Here is an 18,956-nt window from a genome sequence, read left to right on the forward strand (position 1 = left end):
CTCCAAAATACAGACATTGCTAAAGGAACAGGCAGAACTCACCAATTGTAATCCAGTCGAGACTGGTGAAGCTGCTGCTGTTTTAGAAGAAGCTTTGTCTCCTGCTGGGCCAGGAGGTGCTGAAGGCGCTCCTTTTCAATTTCTAGCTCCATTTTTTGAAGCATCAGTTGCTGCCTTCTCTCTTCTGAGATCTGCTTTTTCAAAGTTTCATTGGGTTGCAGCACCCCTTCGCCATGCACCAGAGATGCCCAAGAAAGCCCACAATAACTGCATGATTCTGGATGTGTCTTAGGATATTGAGGGGCCGTGTTTGTAGGGTGGCTCTCATGAACACGATCTGCAGCAAGTCTGTGACCACAGCACTGACTAGGAATAGGCTTAAGGTGTCGACATTCCTTTCTCTGCAATTCTTCTTGGGGCATTTTCTCTGTCAGGACTGCTTCTACTGGTTTTCTCCCTGGAGATTCATAATTACATGTTCTGGTCTCTGATGGTATCTTCTCTAGATCATCTTTGGGATGACGAAGAGTTACTGGTTTCAAAGAATTATTCCTAAACCCTATAAGGGATTCTGAAGCTGAATCCTGGATTGCAGACTTAGGTCTTTGCTTGGTTTGATAGCAGGTTTGTGGTCTGGCTACACTCAAGTAGGAACCATCCAGTTCCACAGATGAACACTGGAGAGTGCTTTTCCTACTGGATACCTAAAAAGAACCACAAGATTACCTGTCAAATAAGAACAAATAAAACAAGTTCTTTCTATTGGTTTTTCAGAAATCAGTGATATATGTTTACCAAGCCAAAGTCATTATTTTGTCTTAAATATTAAATTATAGCATTCACACAGCTAAACAGACTTGTGCCCCAAAGCTACATCCATTTTCAAACAACCTACACTTCAGTAAATCCACATAAAGACGAGAAAAATAAAGTGCTGCTACATATTGCTTAAGCAAGATTCTTGGTTATTTCAGGAGTTTCAAATAATGAGAGTGACATAAAATCAATTTTGAGAAGAGGTAAAAGCCTTAAATGTTAACATCTTAAAATGTTTACTTTTGAATACTGACCCAAGGAATCCATTCAGTCACCTTAAATACTCTTTGGCCATTACACAGCATGAGATTTGATGTAAAACATTTCATCTTATACCAAATAGAATGTAACTTACTGGTAGAACTTTGATGAGGTTTTACAAATGTCTTTACAGAACACATATAAAACCAACCACTTTCAACAACGTAGGATTTTAAGCAAAAACAGTTATTTAAAACAAAACATTTAATTTCATCTACAAACATAATGATTTTTCAATTAATCTATACAAGTGATTACAGTCTGACAGAACTCAGGCAGAAAGGAAGCAGTTGCAAATTATCTCTGACATGTCCAATAGAGTCAGATTTTGCAATATTTTAGCTGTAAGCCTGTTCTATCAGTGAGAACAAAACTTAATCTATATCAATGATTCTCAAACTTTAATGTGGGTCAGAATAACCTGGAGGGTGCTTGTTCAACATGAAAAAATAGCTTCTTCCCCAGAGTTTCCAAATCTTTCTGTCTGGAACAGAGTCAGAGAATTTGCTCTTGTTGCTGATCTGAGGCCATACTTTGAAAACTACTGGTCTATATAATGGAACATCTCCGTATGCCTTACTATTAGCCTTGGCCTAGGAAGGTTGAATTGTTATACTTAGTTCATCTCTGAACATTGTTGACTTAGTACAACTAAGCAGCTTTTCTTCATAGTGTATTTCAGAATAATGGTATATCTAGATTCCAGGTTGTCTAAACAGAAATATTCTAGTTTAATGTAAATGTTGCATGTGTTGCAGATGAGCAACTTGCTTATGAAGGTGGACACTTGTTATTAACAAAATAATGAAAGATATTGATATGTAAGAAAGAATCTTAATCAAACTAAACAGATTGAGGTGCATTTCTGAAAATGAATCCAGCCAACGATCAGACTCTTCCAAGGGTAGCCCTTTAGAATATAGAAACTTCTCTTGAATTTAGATCTGGAGCACAGCAAAAAAGGGCCTCCAACTCCAATTACTTAACTAGCAAGATGGGTTGTTTGAAGATGTGTTATTCCTAGCAGCTGTTATTTCTTTTGGGCAGCCAAAGTATAACCTTTAACACAAATTGGAAAGGAACAAATCCACCTGTGGATAGGTCGTGTTTTCAAGATCTACTTACTCTAGATACATAGATTCAGTCTTTAGTGAAAGATAAAGAGAATATAAGAGAAAGAAACTAAGCAGATCTCAGCAAGTTATTTGAAGTGCCCTTGACAGCTTCCACTATCACTTCCTCTTCCCTCAGGCTTTCATTCAAAGCCCATTTATGTTAACACTTTACTTTTTTGCCATTTTCTATTTCTATTCAAACAAATCCAAAATATCTTCTGTATATTGAACACTTATATTAACCAAGCAAGCGAAAATTCTTATTCTTCTAACTATATCCTACAAAATAATCTCACTTTTCACACACAATTATTTGCATGCTAAGGAAAGCATATTTGCTCAATGCTGTAAGAGAAATACGACTTTTTCAGTAAACAAATATATTACAACTTCTGTATTAGGTTCCTACTGGGGCTATAACAAGATAGCCAAACTTCGTAGCTTAAAATAACACAAACGTATTCTCCTACAATTCTGGAGGTGAGAAATCTGAAATCTGTTTCACTGGGCTGAAGTCAAGATGTCGGCAGGGCTGGTTCTTTTGGCTCTGAAGAGAGAATCAGCTTTCTTGTCTTTTTTAGTTTCTCTTGGCCACCTGTATTTCTCACTTTTATGACTCTTCCTCCGTCTTCACACTGTATCACTCCAGCTCCTGCTTCCATCATTATCACACATTGCCTTTTCCTCTGATTCCTTCTGCTCCTTCTTAGAAGGACCACTTGGACTTTATTGGGCCTACCTGGGTAATACAGGCAATCTCCCCCTCTCAAGAGCCTTAATCACATCTGCAAAGTCTCTTGCATTACAAAGTCCTTTGTGACATGTAATGTAACATTCGGGAATTAAGACATGGTCACATTTGGGGGGTATTTTCAGTCTACTATGACCTATTTTTTAAAAAAAAAATTAATTTAAAACTGAAATGGCTATCCACAGACATAAAACAACTGAATGAAAAATGAGATCCCTAGTATAAGGGGAAAAAATCCCACCCATTTATTTTGCAATAGTTGCAAATGATGGACTGATGGGTAAAAAATATCAACTAACAGAGATACACAGCAACACCATGTTTCTTATCCTATGATAAAAGATGGAGGGCTATTACAGTGATTAAGATTTTAATTGAATGACTGTAGTAATGTTAAAGGATTTCCATTTAAATGAGAATGCATCACATCTGAGAAGACTGGCTCTTCTTCAAAGAAGACATGCAATCCTGTGCACCAAACAGATGACAAGCAATAGAATATGAACCAGTGCTGGGCAAAATTTCTAATAAGCTACTTCATAAAAAATTAATTTTATTTTACATCTAAAGGAAAACTCTAGTCCACATTAATCTCTCCTACTCTGAACTTCTATAGTACTTACTGTCAGTACAAATATTTAACATTTATCACCTGCTACTTACTATGGTAAACTATCTTTCACTAGAATTTTTAATATATATTTCAAATGACAGCTAAGTTTTTAAAAGATCCAGAAATTTAAATTAACTATTTTATATCATTATATATTCAAATCTATATTTTATGTCTCATTTTTGTTTCCTAACATTATTTACATATGTCCATTTTTAGGTATTAACCCATTCTACACTTACTTTAATGGTACTCATTGTGAAATTATCCACAAAATCAAGTATTTGGAATAATTTAGAAAACTTTTTTTTCAGGTAGTTAATGTTTCATGTTTTTGAGAGGTAGTACAGCTTCATGATTTTAATGCATGCTTTGCTCAGAGGGCAATGCTCTGTCAATTACCTGCTGGGTTACTATGCATGCGTAATAGGCAGAATTATAAGATGGTTCCCAAGATTCTCACCCCACAGTGTACACACCTTTATTATCTCCTCTTCTTGAGTATGGGGAGGACCTGTGAATATGACAGGATATAAATCCTGTGATTATATTACATTTTATGGTAAATGAGACTTTTCATATGTAATTAAGGTTCCTAATAAGTTGACTTTGAGTTAATAAAAGGGGAGACTATACTGGGTAGGCTTGATCTCATCAGGTAAGCCCTTTAAAAGAAGGTCTTATCCTGCTCCCTCATCCCCTACCCCATACAAAGTTGGAGATTCTCCTGCTGGACATGAAGAAATAAATTGCCATGTTGTGGGAGGGCCAAGTGGGAGAAACCTCTGGAGCAGAAAGCAGTCTCTGGCCAATAGCTAGTAAGTAAATGGGACATCCATCAGACAGCTGTAAGAAACTAACTTCTGCCAATGACCATGTGGATTTGGAAGAGGATCTTGAGCTCCATATAAGAATGCAGCCCATCTGAACTTCAATTGCAGCATTGTTAAGAACGTAAGCAGAGGACCCAACTAAGTTGTGCCCATAATCATGACCCAGGGAAGCTGTTGTGAAGTAATAAATCTGTGTAGCTTTAAATTACCAGGTTAGTGATAATTTGTTACACAGAAATAGAAAACTAATATAGCATATTACTCAAATTGCTCAAGCCTCAGGTCCTCATCAGTAAAACGGGGATTTAAAAAAGCATCTATCTCAAAACTGAATATGGTGGTGAGAAAGATGGGCAGTTAACAAGGGCACCCATTTATAAAAGTCCAATTTATGAAAAAAAAATCACTCATTTTTTTTTTTTTTTCCAAAGAGAACACTGTAAGTGGTGTGTAGAGGAGGTGGGGGAGAAATCCTCAAAGGGCATGTTCAGTTACAACAGGTTATATCTAAACTGTCTTCTAAAGTGAATGAGTTCAGTCACTTACCTTTATTTTGCTAAAGTTGAGTTTGCAAGTCAGGCCAGAATTTAACTGCCTGAGATAACAGAGAAGTTATTCATCTTTCTCTTTCATACAAAATACGTAATTTTTTTTTTTTTTTTTTTTTTTTTGAGATGGAGTTTCGCTCTTGTTACCCAGGCTGGAGTGCAATGGCACGATCTCGGCTCACCGCAACCTCCGCCTCCTGGGCTCAGACAATTCTCCTGCCTCAGCCTCCTGAGTAGCTGGGATTACAAACACGTGCCACCATGCCCAGCTAAGTTTTTGTATTTTTAGTAGAGACAGGGTTTCACCATATTGACCAGGATGGTCTTGATCTCTTGACCTCGTGATCCACCTGTCCCAGCGTCCCAAAGTGCTGGGATTACAGGCGTGAGCCACTGTGCCCGGCAATATGTCAGACTTACACTAACATCTTGCACTGCCTCCTAGGGTTTTTATAATGATTAAATGAAATAATTCATATAAAGTGCTTGGACCATGTCTAACATAAAGTTAGTATTCAAATGAATGCTTCCCACGATTGTTATTAGTATGATTCACCTCACTGAATTCTGACCCAACAATTTTTGAAGGAAAGAGCTATATTTATCCCTCTGTGTGCACTGCATTGGGGCTCGCACATAGACATTCTCAATAAGCTTTGGTCTGCTATATAAGTTTAACAGAAAAATTCAAGATGGAGTATGGGTCACAGTAACTAAAGAAAATTAGAATCTCCAATTAGGCTGAATCATGTGCTATAAAGGAAGAGAATAGAAATAGAAAACTCTATGTAAGTAAGAATCTGAATATAAGAAATTATTAGTAGAGTTGAGACTGATGTTGCCTTTAGTACACAAATAAGTAACAATGGGCCTGAATGAAGCAGAAGTATTTTTCTTTCTGGAGCTGCTCTAGGATTTCTATACGTGCAAATATAACTTCTCTTAACTACGGCTTAACCAACACAAACTCCTAAATGGCTGCCTCTGGCACATGGGTTTAATATGATTGTTTTCTGAGATATAACACTAACTTAGAAATCAGTGTTTTTAAACATTGAGGCATAATTTACAATAAAATGCAAAGATCTTCAGTGTACAGCTTGATGAATTTTTATATTTGTATCTATCTGTGTACCATCACCTAGATCAAGTTATAGAACATTTCCATCATCCGATAGTTCCCTTGTGCCCTTTCTAGTCAATATCACCTCCTCAGACTCCCAGACTGCACCATTCTGACCTCTATGACCACAGATTCATTTTGCTTATGCTAAACTTCATATAAATGGAATCACAGACTATGTCACTCCTTTGTGCCTGGTTTCTCTAGCTCAACATAATTTTTTAGCTTCTTTTAAGTTGTGTGTTTACAGTGCATTCTTTATATATATATGTATATATATATACACATATATATATATATATTTATTTTATTTTATTTTATTTATTTATTTATTTATTTATTTATTTTGAGACGAAGTCTCACTCTGTCACCCAGGCTGGAGTGCAGTGGCGCAACCTTGGCTCACTGCAACCTCCCCTTCCTGGGTTCAAGCAACTCTCCTGCCTCAGCCTCCCAAGTAGCTGGGACTACAGGTGCATGCCACCATGCCTAATTTTTGTATTTTTAGTAGAGATGGTGTTTCACCATTTTGGCTAGGATGGTCTCAATCTCCTGACCTTGTGATCTACCTGCCTCGGCCTCACAAAGTGCTGGGATTACAGCCATGAGCCACCATGCCCGACCCACTGCATAGTATTTCATTGTATGAATATATCATAATTTATTGATGGATATAAGATTGTATCTAGTTAGGGGCTATTATGAATAAAGCATCTAAGAGTATTCTTATATTAGGCTAGTGCAAAGGTAATTGAGTTTTTTTCCCATTAAAAGTAATGCTAAAAGTCTTTTTTTTAGATATATGCATTTATCTTGGCCACAGGGTAGGCATATATTTAACTTTATTAGGGCAATGCCAATCTGGTAAGCTTTCTGAAGTGGTCGTTCGATTTCATATCCCATAAGCGAAGTGAAGAGTCCCAGTTGCTCCACATTCACATGAATTAGAATTCTATACTTGGTAGGTAGTGTGTTATTTTTAGCCATTTTGGTGAGTGTGCAGTGAAATCTCATTGTGGTCTTATTTTGCATTTCTCTTATATGTCATGATGTTGAGCAACTTTTCTTATGCTTTTTGGTCGTCTGAATTTACTTTTGTGACATCCTTGGTGAAAAAAAGACCTTTAAATAATTCAAAATAAGTTTTAAAGAGATGGAAAATAAAAAATGAAGGTCAAGGAAGAACTTTGTACAAATTATTCCTCTAAACAGCCACCTCATCCCTGCAAAGGACATGAACCCATCCTTTTTTATAGCTGCATAGTATTCCATGGTATATATGTGCCACATTTTCCTTGTTCAGTCTATCCTTGATGGACATTTGGGTTGGTTCTAGGTCCTTGCTATTGTAAACAGTGCTGCAATGAACATATATGTGCATGTGTCTTTATAATAGAATGGTTTATAATCCTTTGGGTTTATACCCAGTAATGGGATTGCTTGGTCAAATGGTATTTCTGGTTCCAGATCCTTGAGGAATCGCAACACTGTCTTCCACAATAGTTGAACAAATTTACACTCCCACCAACACTGTAAAAGCATTCCTATTTCTCCACATCTTGGCCAACATCAGTTTTCTCAATCTTTAAGATAATTTTAAAAACACAACATTTTAAAAAGACTGTATAGAAAATAACAGTGCCTATTTATAAACATGTATGATATGATCTTGTATACATGTATGGACACATACACACATACATGAGCACATACATGAACACACACCAAAAATCACATACTTGATGTTATATCATCACATGGTGTTATATCACATGATATTATATCGTCAGTTGTAACTTATAGTAAGTTGTAACTTACAACTGTTCTTATGGTAAGCCAGGATTTTCTCATGTCTCACATGCTAAAAAACAATTGCAGTATTACTTTGTGAAATCCCATCAACAAGTAAACAGTGGTGTTCTATAAGTTTCTGTAAACCATTTTTATAGTCCTGGCCAGTCTTATTAAAAAAAGAGGTGAACTAAACTGCAGTAATAATTTCTTACAACAGGTTGTTATCAACTTTAGATGTTTAGGATGTGATTACTTCCAATGCATTTATGAGTTATTAACCACAAAATTACTCAATAGTATCAACAGATCTTATTGCTATTTATTCTCTTATAATAATAATAATTTCCTATCCTGACAAGCAACCTATAACAATCTTCATATTTCCACTTACAGCCTTATAAGAATGAAAAACTCCAATTTTGTAACTTCAAAATTTTCCTCTCTGCTCTTTATTCCATTGAGAAGTCAGTAGTTCAAGACCTCAATTAAGATTTCAAAACCTACACTACTGGGTGGGCAAGGTCATTGTATCTCCCAGAGAAACGAGTTAATGTAGAATAAGGCACAGAATGACATGATGCATTTTTAACATTGGGCATATATGGACCAGTTGTCAACTTGACAGAAAATACGTAATGCAACAGCTGCACTGTGTGGCTTGCCAAAGTCTCACCCCAAAGAAATGTTCATTTTCCCCCATGCAATTAACTCTTCTCTAATGGCAGATTTTGCTAGAAGATCATCAAGGTAGATTGCCTTCTAGCATATGAACTAAATACTTACAGGTGTTATATCATCAGTTGTGACTTATAAACTTTTGCATTTAGCAAGACATCCAGGCAAACGAATCATCGAATTCATGAATTATTTATAAGAAATTCACAGCATGCTCCTGGCATCATCCATGGCCTTTTTCAGGTCATACGACACCAATTAGAGCTGAATTTTAAATTATTCAATAACTTGAACTCTCTTGTCATTTAACATATAGATATCAATGCTGTAAACAAGTTAGATCTAATGGGCCCAGGAGGATTGAGCTCCTTCACCACTCAGCAGCTGAAGCTATAGGCCATCAATGGAAGAGAAAATAACGGAATGCAGCAGTCAAAAGCATTTTTAAGGCTCTCATAACTTATTCTAGTTCCCATAGGGACTGTAGCACAGTTTAGGAATACTGAATCTAAAAGACATTAAAGTCAATAATTATGAAATTTAAAAAAATATAAGCACACAGAAGGAACACAATAAAGTGTAAATAACGGATTAGAACACTAGTAACACATACCAAATGTCAGAACAGATCCTACCATATGTGTACCATTGGACTTGTCAACATTTTCAACAGTAACTACCGGATTCAGAAAAGGCTAAACCTCATAATTTTTTTAAAAAAATAGACTAGGGGTACACGTGCAAATTTGTTTCACGGACATATTGCATAATGCTTGGTTTCAGCTTCCAGTGAATCCATCACCCAAACAGTGGATATAGTACCCAAGACATAGCTTTTCCAACCCTTTTCCCCACTCTTTCTCTCCCATTTTGGAGTCTCCAGTGTCTATTGTTTCCATCTTTATGTCCATGTGTACTCACTGTTAATCTTCCAGTTAAAAGTGAGAACATGTGGTATTTGACTTTTTGTTTCTGTGTAAATTTGCATAGGATAATGCCCTCTAGCTGCATACATTTTCCTGCAAAGGACGTGATTTGATTCTTCTCTATGGCTGCATACTATTTCCGGGTGTATATATACCAAATTTTCTTTGTCTAATCCACCACTGATGGACAATTAGGTTCATTTCATGCCTTTGCTATTGTGAATAGTGCTGCAATAAACATATGAGTGCAGGTCTTTCTGATAAAATGATTTTTCCTTTGGGTAGATACCTAGTGGTGATACTGCTAGATAAAATGGTAGTTCTATTTTCACTTCTTTAAGAAATCTCCACACTGTTTTCCATAGGGATGAACTAATTTACATTCCCACCAAGTTATGACTTTTCCTTTTCTCTGCATCCTCATCTATATCTGGATTTTAGAAATTTTTACATTTTAATAGTAGCCATTTTGACTGATGTGAGATGGTATATCATTGTGGTTTTAATTTGCATTTCTCTGATGACTGGTGATGTTGAGCATTCTTTTCATGTTTGTTGTACACTTATATATCTTCTTTTGAGAAGTGTCTGTTCATGCCATTTGTCTGCTTTTTAATATTTTTTCTTGTTGATCTGATTAAGTTCCTTATAGATTTTGGATACTAGACCTTTGACAGATACGTACTTTGCAAATATTGTATTCTGTATACCCACCCAAATCTCATCTTGAATTGTAATCTGAATTTTGTAATTCCCATGTGTTGGGGGAGAAACCTCATGGGAAGTGACTGGATCATGGGGGTGGTTACCCCCATGCTGTTCTTGTGATAGTTAATGACTTCTCATGAGATCCTGAGGAAGGACGTGTTTGCTTTCCCTTCTACCATGATCCTAAGTTTCCTGAGACATCCCAAACCATGTGGAACTGTGTCAGTTAAACCTCTTTCCTTTATAAATTACCCAGTCTTGGGTATTTCTTTACAGCAGTGTGAAAATGAACTAATACACTATTCTCTAGGCTGTCTTTTTACCCTGCTAATAGTTCCTTTTGCTGTGCAGAAGAAGCTCTTTAGTTTAATTAAGTCCCATTCAGATATGTTTGTTTTTGTTGCATTTGTTTTTGAGGTCTTAGTCATAAATTATTTGCTTACGCCAATATCCAGGTGTGTTTTTCCTATGCCTTCTTTTAGCACTTTCATAGTTTTAAGTATCACAAGTAAGTCTTTAATCCATTTTGAGTTAATTTTTAAATATGTTGAGAGGTAAGAGTAATGTTTCTTTCCTCTGCATATGGCTAGCCAATATTCCCAGTACCATTTATTGAATAGGGTATCCTTTTCTCCATTGTTTACCTTTGTTGACTTTGTTGAAGATGAACTTGTTATAGGTGTGCAGCTTTATTTCTGGGTTCTGTTTCATTGGCCTTTGTGACTATTTTTGTACTTGTATTGTGCCATTTTGGTTACTGTAGCTTGTAGCATAGTTTTATACCAGTTAATGTGATACCTCCAGCTTTTTTTCTTTTTGCTTAGGATTGCTTTGGCTATATGCACCAATATTTGTTCATTGCTTTATCCTCAATAAGATATAGCAAGTACACAATAAATAATGGTTTTGGCATAGATTTTGGCCCCTCTCCAATATACAGTGTGGAACTTGAGGATGAAGACAATGTTACTTTCAATCTCATGTTTCAATGACACAGTTCTTTACAATTAAAAGACACTTAAATTAATGAATATTTGTTTAATGAACCAACAAGCAGGAAGCAGGAGTAGCAGCAGCTAAATGGACTAACTTGCATCCTAAGGAACTTAATGGTAACTTATCTTAAAAACGTATTTAGTGTATTCCAGCAGCCACTCACAGTTTATAATTTCTCACTCCAAGTGTTTAAAGACTGATAAAAAGTTCTATGAACACAAGGAAAATTTCAACTGTCTTAAACAGAGGCCATAAAAATAGGAATCTATATGCCTATTTCGTTTACATCAGTGAAATAGTAAATTACTAGGGCAATTTTTGCTTTTGAGATGAGAATTTAAACTTAAAGCACATATCATTATATTATCTTCTACAATGTTCCATGAAAAGGGTTTAAAACTAGACACTGTATTAGACAACTAAAAAATATATGCTTTATCAACCTAGAGTAAGGATAGGCAAATAGACAGGTTGAAAGACATAATACCTGAATAAAAGGCAACTGCCTCAGGACTCCTACTTTGATTGAATTTGTTAAAAAAAAAATCAGCCTTAACAGAAGTGACTCTCACATCATAAAGAAGGATAGCACATTTGGAGACATACAGCATTACATTCAGAAGAGAGATTTATGGAAATCTGGGACAAGCAGGGCTTTAGAAAATGTAAAGTTAATTGCATTTTCGCCTAAATCCTTTTTCAGTTAATGTTGTTATCCAATGTGTAAAAAGATACTACCAAACAAATACAGTCCTATAGCTATTCAAAAATACTTAAAAATAAATAGTTCCCTTCTGTTCCCTGATTTGAGTGCTGCTCTAGTACTAAATATGAAAAGAAAGGATTAAGATACTGGACATTTTGGAAGGAATGATTTTTTAAAAGCCAGTAAATGGAAGGTACATAGGAATAGGCAAAAACTCTACATCCAAAGACCAAATCTTGTATATTTAGCTAACATTAGAAGGCAGTAGCATATATAACCATATATATATAAACAATATATAATCAAAATATTATGAACAAATACGTTTGGTGTTATTATACTCTCTTTAAAAATTTTATCCAAAGATCGAGGCTGCCACCTTGGGATGAGCAGGCAGGATGGGATCTGAAAGTATCTGCCAGATACTGTGCTAGGTACCAGGCTTGTCAAGTCAGAGTCCCAACCCTCACAGCCCTCAAATTTTGGCAAAAGGGGAAAACCATTTTATGTGATAAAGTCTATCAAGAGTGCTATATGTAAAGAGCAGCAGTAGGGGAATTAGTTTTGCCTTCAGTGAGGGCAGGGAAGTAGAAAAAGTTTCATAGTAGAGTTGACATTTATGCTAAACTTTGGAAGACAAAAATTGGAGTTAATGATAAAGGTATTTGTGAGGGTGTGAGGTGTAGGACATTTCTGGTGGAGTGGAAAACATTAGCTGAAGGGGGGGATGATGAAAATATGTAGGGTGAACTCTAGGGAGTCTAGAGCATGGTGAACAGGGTAATGACAAATAGATGCAGCCAAAAGTTTAGGAAGAAGGCAATATAAAAATGGTGTCAGTGCCATGAAAGAAGTTTCACTTTTAATTTCTTATGCCCACTTAATACAGTAGATAGCCAATGAGCCAACTGATGGGCAGTGGAAGGAAATGAAATAATAAAGGACAGATTATCTACTTAATACCCAAAGGAATCAAAACATGAAGTTTACATGGAGAGATAGCAGAAGACAAGAAGGAAGGCCTACTACAGACCACAAAACTAACAACCTAAACTGAAATAATTCTACTGAAATTAAAGTGTTCGGATCTGCAAGTTATACTGAACAATCATTGGTGATTCAATTCATTATACAAATGGTATATGCATAGCCAAGGCCCAAAAAAGAACTACTCACTCTGTTGCCCAGGCTGGAGTGCAGGGGCATGATTGCGGCTCAAGTGATTGTCCTGCCTCAGTCTCCCGAGTAGCTGGGACTACAGGCATGTGCGATCATGCCCAGCTAATTTTTTGTACTTTTAGTAGAGATGGGGATGTTGGCCACGCTGGTCTTGAACTCCCGACCTCAGGAGATCCGCCCATCTCAGCCTTCCAAAGTGCTGGGATTACAAGCGTGAGCCACTGCGCCCAGCTAGAACTACCTTTTTATGTATAAAGGAGGCACCAACAATGTCTCTAAAATTTGTTGATTAAATATGCTATAAAATTTCTTCAGGGTCTAGGACAGAAAAATTCTCAGAATATTTAGGCAAAAGCTATTGTGGATAAGAATGCAATTTTTGCATTCTTCCTGCAAGAATCAATGATGAAAAAAAATTATTTTTTAAAACTAGTTTGAAGTCACTGAAGTGTTACTAAGGTGTTAAGAACATAAAAGGGCCAAGATTTAAAATAGAAGGTAAACAAAAAAAGATGACTTTAACATTAGTTATTGCTTTTCTGTTCAAGACATGTTAAATGAAATTTAATCTAAAATTTAAAAGAAGTGTTAGTAGAGGAGCTAAGAGGACCTTTAAGCAGTCTTACAGGATTAGAAACAACATTTGGATTTCAGGGCTTACTAAGAAAGAACCAGTTCAAAACCCCAAGGCTTTCAGATGGGTCTTCTGAAAAGCCATCTAAGAATGAAATAAAAAAAAATAGAAAAGCTCTCATAAAAACTAACATCAAACATAATATTCACTCAGTTCCTGACTGAGTTAGTCATTTGTCTCAATGATAACAGCCAGATTGTTTACTGAAATATAATTTATGACTGTTGAAATTACTAATAAAAATTTTACAACAGTTTCAGTCCATGAAGATTATAAACAAACAAAAACCAAACATAGCCCTTCACCACAAACAATTTAGTTTGGGATGCAATGACCAAAATTATGTAGAATACAATCAGCTCGGGTGTAACACTGTTCTAAAAAGGTGAACCTGTTTCAACATGATTCACATATTTGGAAAAAGTCTAAACATATTGCAAATTTCATGTTTGCTTAGAACACAATTCTCTTTGTGCAAAACACAAGGTAAACACATAAAGTCTGATCTAAGCCATGCTAGAATTTACAAAATTGCACATCTGAAACAACCAACATTTATCTCGGTTCCTCATATGTGTTATACTACAAAGTCATACTTTGCTCTTCTTTCACACTTGTGAATTTTGGAATATAAGAAAACACTCAATTAACATCCCCCAAATGCCTGAACATTCTGGTCAAAACCATCAAACAGTACATATAAATGGAAAGCTTCAAATATTGAGAAGCCTGAAAGAGTAAAGTATTCTCAAAGAAACAAGAGAATATGGTATCTCCTGAGAAATAAACATTAAGGAATCCACATTGAGGATTATCAGACAACTCTGCAAAAATTTGTTTTAAGTTTATGACTGATACAATGTCCAGTGCTATAAAGTCAATAAGAAAACAGCCTATAAAATAACAGAAACTTGCAGAACAAAAAATTTTTTTTAAAGAACATAGCCTAAAGGAAAAAAAAAAAAAAAAGAAATGGAATGCTTGGTAAGCATTTGAAATGAAGACCAAATAGCAAAATACTTGATTTCACAAAGAGGAAGCACTATTTATACAGAAAGGCCTTAAATGTAAATCATGAATCTTGCAGAAGTGACTCCTTTTCATGCTAGTAATAGCTGGATTAGTGGTTTCAAACAGCACTGCAGCTGCTTGGTAAGGCTACAAGTGTAGCTGAGAAGATGCAAAAAAATTCTAGTAGTGATACAAGAGTTAATGGAAGAAGGCTACACATTGGATTAAATTTTCCATTTTGTTAAAACAGGTGTCTATTATAAAGGCATACCTCAAAAGACCTCATATTTCAAATTCAAAAAAATATGCTTCAGAAATTAAGAACAAAAGAAATCTTACTGAGATTATTAGTGCACTAGCTCTCAACCCAGGTCAATCTTCCATATCTGGTATTACAAGTTTCCTTCTTCTCTCTGAAAACCCAACTTCCACTACTTGACAATAACTTACAAGATACAATTCTTATGATACCCCCTTAAACAAGTGAACTTCAAGTCTATTTCAAGGTGGACTGCCATACTGATTGCATATATACTTACTGTATTTATTTTTAACATTTAACAAGTGTGAAACTTTGCTGCTATTTTTATAAGGTTGTTAATTTTTTAAAGCGTTGCTTTAAGATTTTGAATTTTTTTGCCACAATATCATTCCCACCCAAGCCTTGTGTTTTTTACTATGTTGTTTTGCACAGCTTGGTTATTTTTATGAAATACATATATCATCTTACAGAAGAACTGAATATACTCTTTTCTTTTACTATGTTCCCATCAGCTCCAACTCCCAATAAAGGAAGGGAGATGACAGATTGGATCCATAGTTACTACTCTTGAAAAAAATGTCTGCATTCCCCATAATTCCAGGAACTACTGCTATGAATCTTAAAGAAGAAGAAAAGGAATACTTTGAAACAATAGTGTAAAATTCCTTAGAACTATAATAAAACAAATTATAATCAAACAACAGTCTAAGAATTCCCTCAACCCCAATCTCAAAAAGTGAATACTACACAGAGCTTTAAATAAAGTTAGAAAGCAAAAACTTGAGTATTTGGTACATGGTTTATGAAATTAAAAGTCAATATTATTACACTTGATGTTTGACATCTGGGATATCTTAAAATATGGTACTTTCCTCCATAAACCTTGCATTTTTTATTGTATTATTTTGCATACCATGGTTACCTTTTAGAAATACATAAGTCACCTTATAACAGAATTGACTGAATGGGGCAAGTAGGTGTCTGGCAGTCAGATATTTAACAAGGACACTGCGGAATGAGACAGCAACAGAGAGTCTTGATAAGCTTCCTATATACTGGGTGGCATAGAAGGAGGTACATACACTCAGGATTGTGTGCAGACTCAGTTCAGGCTAAAAAAGGACTTTAATCATCTAAGTGTCTCTGTTTGAACATGGCATCTTGCTTAAATATAGAGAAGGCATGAGAAGGGACAGCAGAAAGTAAAGTCATTACTCAACTCATGAACAGGACCATTGACAAAGCATTGAAGCCAGAATGACTTAAGGTGTTAGAGCACAACTTATTAATAATAATCATGTTTTCAAATTAAGCTATGCTGACTCAGGGCAATCCTCTATGAAGCTAGGCTTAAAAAAAAAAAGAGTAGTGACACCAGTGGAGATACATTGCAGGGGAGATGACCCCTACAGAATGAATCCAGGTGAGTCACTGAAACATTCAAAAAGACAGCAATAACAACTTTCAAGAGAAAGAATCAGAAGCCTAAGATGCTATATTATATCAAATGTCCAGTTTTTAAATGAAAAATTACAAGAAGTGCAAAGAAACAGAAAAGAGTGACCCATACTGGGGGGAAAAAAACCAATCAATAGAAACTGAAACTGTTTCTGAGGGAGCCCAAATACTGAACTTACAAAGAAAGACTTCAAAGCAGCTATGATAAATGTGTTGAAAGACCTAAAAGAAAACATTTTAATAATTAAAGTATAACAATGGCAACAAATAGAGAATCTCAATAAAGGGAACAATTTTTTTCATAACAAAGAACCAAATGGAAATGCAAGCATTGAAAAGTACAAAAAATTAAGTGAAAAATTCAGACAGTAATCTCAACAGCAGAAGGAAAACAGCATAAGAATCAGTGAACATAAAAACAGATCGGTCAGAGACTATCTAATCTAAAGAGTAGAAAGAAAAAAGAATGATTAAAAAACGAATAATCTCAGAGACCTGTGGGAGACAAAGCATATCTAGATACATGAAATGGGCATCCCAGAAGGAGAGGAGAGAGAAAAGGGATCAGAAAAATACTTGGAAAAGTTATCGTCAAAAACATCCTAATTTTGATTAGAAAAACATTAATCAGCACATCTAAGAAGCTCAACAAATTGTAAGTAGGATAAACATAAAGAGATCCACACATAGATAAATCCTGGTCAAACTAACTAAAGCCAAGACAAAGAGAAACTCTCCAAAGGAACAAAGGAAATGACTCTTCACACACAGAGAACAACATTATATTTAGCAAGTGACATCTCACCAGAAACAATGAAGTCAAAAGACAGTGGAATGACATATTCAAAGTTCTGGGGGAAAAAAAAAAAGACAAAACAAAAACCACTGTCAAGTAAGAATTTAATATCCAGCAAAACTAACCTTCAAAAATGAAGGCATGAAGGCAAAATAGACATCTACATATTTAAAAACAAAACAATCAATGACAAAAAGACTGAAAGAGTAGCTGCTGAGAGCACTGCCTTTATAAGAAATGCTAAAGAAAATCTTTTAGGCTAGAAAGAAATTATACTAGTTACTTGAATCTATAGAAATAATGAATACCAGAAAAGATCATCTTTAGGAAAAGGTATATTTGTAGTCTTAATTACCTTCAAAGACAATTACATAAAATCATTAAGTATAAAACATTAAGTATTACTGGGATTAATACATAGAAATATGGCTAAGCACAGTGACTCATGCCTGCAATCCCAGAACTTTGGGAGGTTGAGATGGGTGCATCACTAGAGCCCAGAAGTTCAAGACCAGCCTGGGCAATATGGCAAAAACCCAAATCTACATTAAAAAAACAAAAATTAGCTAGGTATGGCAGTGCATGCCTGTAGTCCCAGCTACTTGGAGGTGGAGATGGGAGAATCACCCAACCCTGGAAAGTTGAGGCTGTGATTGCAACACTACACTCCAGACTGGGTGACAGGGCAAGACCATGTCTCAAAAAAAAAAAAAAAGGTAAGAAATAAAATAAATAATAAATAAATAAAAATAAAATAAATAAAACAGAACATAAAAATATTATCTGTAAGAAAATAACAGCACAGCAAATAGAGGAATAAATGTTACATTGGAACAAAGTTATATATTTTATCGGAATACTGTTGGTATTCACCTTAAGAAGACTGTAATAGGTTAAGAAGCATATTGCAATCCCTAAAGCAAAGATTTTTAGAAGCACCAAAAAACAGTCAAGGAATATAAATGTTACACAAAATGTGTACACACACACACACACACACACACGCACAAACACAAAAAAGCAGTAAGGAAAGAGTAGAAGAGTATGACATCCATGGGCATATAGAAAATAAAACAGCAAAGTGGAGGACATAAATCCAACCATATCACTATTATATTAAGTGTAACTAAGTAAGTCATTCAACCAAAAGACAAAGATTGTCAAACTAGATAAAATAAGAAGGTCCAAATGTATGTGGTCCATAATACATTTCAGATTCACACATAACAGCTTGAAAGTAAAAGGATGGAAAAAGATGTATCATTCAAATAGTAAATACAAGAGATATGGAGTGGCTATATTAATATCAAACTTTAAGCTAGAAACATTACTATATATAATAAAAGTCATTTCATAATGATAAAATGGTAAATTAACAAGACATAATAATTATAAATTATATAAGCCTAACAACTGAGTCCCAAGGTACATGAAACAAATATTGACAACACTGAAAAACAAACAGGCAATTTTATAATAACAAACATAAGACTTCAATATACTATTTTCAATACTGTGGGAATAACTAAACAAAAAATCAGTAAAGATATAAAAGATTTGAACAATACTATTAATTAATTCACTTAACTGATATCTAAAGAATATTCTATCCAACAATAGCAGAATATACATCATTTTTAATAACAAAATATTCTTTTAAAATTTTAATATATATTTTTAAAATAACAAATTTGTTAAAAATTAACAAATTTAAAAGAATTGAAGTCACAGAAAACATATTCTCCAATCAT

At 35.0% G+C, this 18,956-nt stretch overlaps 1 protein-coding gene across 1 annotated transcript in view; it reads right to left on the reverse strand.

Moving 5' to 3' along the window:
• Positions 1-18,956, reverse strand: part of KIAA1328 (KIAA1328 ortholog) — a 369,240-nt gene that overhangs the window by 143,383 nt on the left and 206,901 nt on the right. The window contains exon 7 of the mRNA XM_074383567.1: positions 43-704. Coding sequence (XP_074239668.1) covers positions 43-704 — 662 coding nt within the window. The remainder of the gene's footprint in view (positions 1-42; positions 705-18,956) is intronic.

The sequence above is a fragment of the Saimiri boliviensis genome, chromosome 13 (assembly GCF_048565385.1).
Source record: "Saimiri boliviensis isolate mSaiBol1 chromosome 13, mSaiBol1.pri, whole genome shotgun sequence".
In the NCBI taxonomy this organism is placed as follows: Eukaryota; Metazoa; Chordata; class Mammalia; order Primates; family Cebidae; genus Saimiri; species Saimiri boliviensis.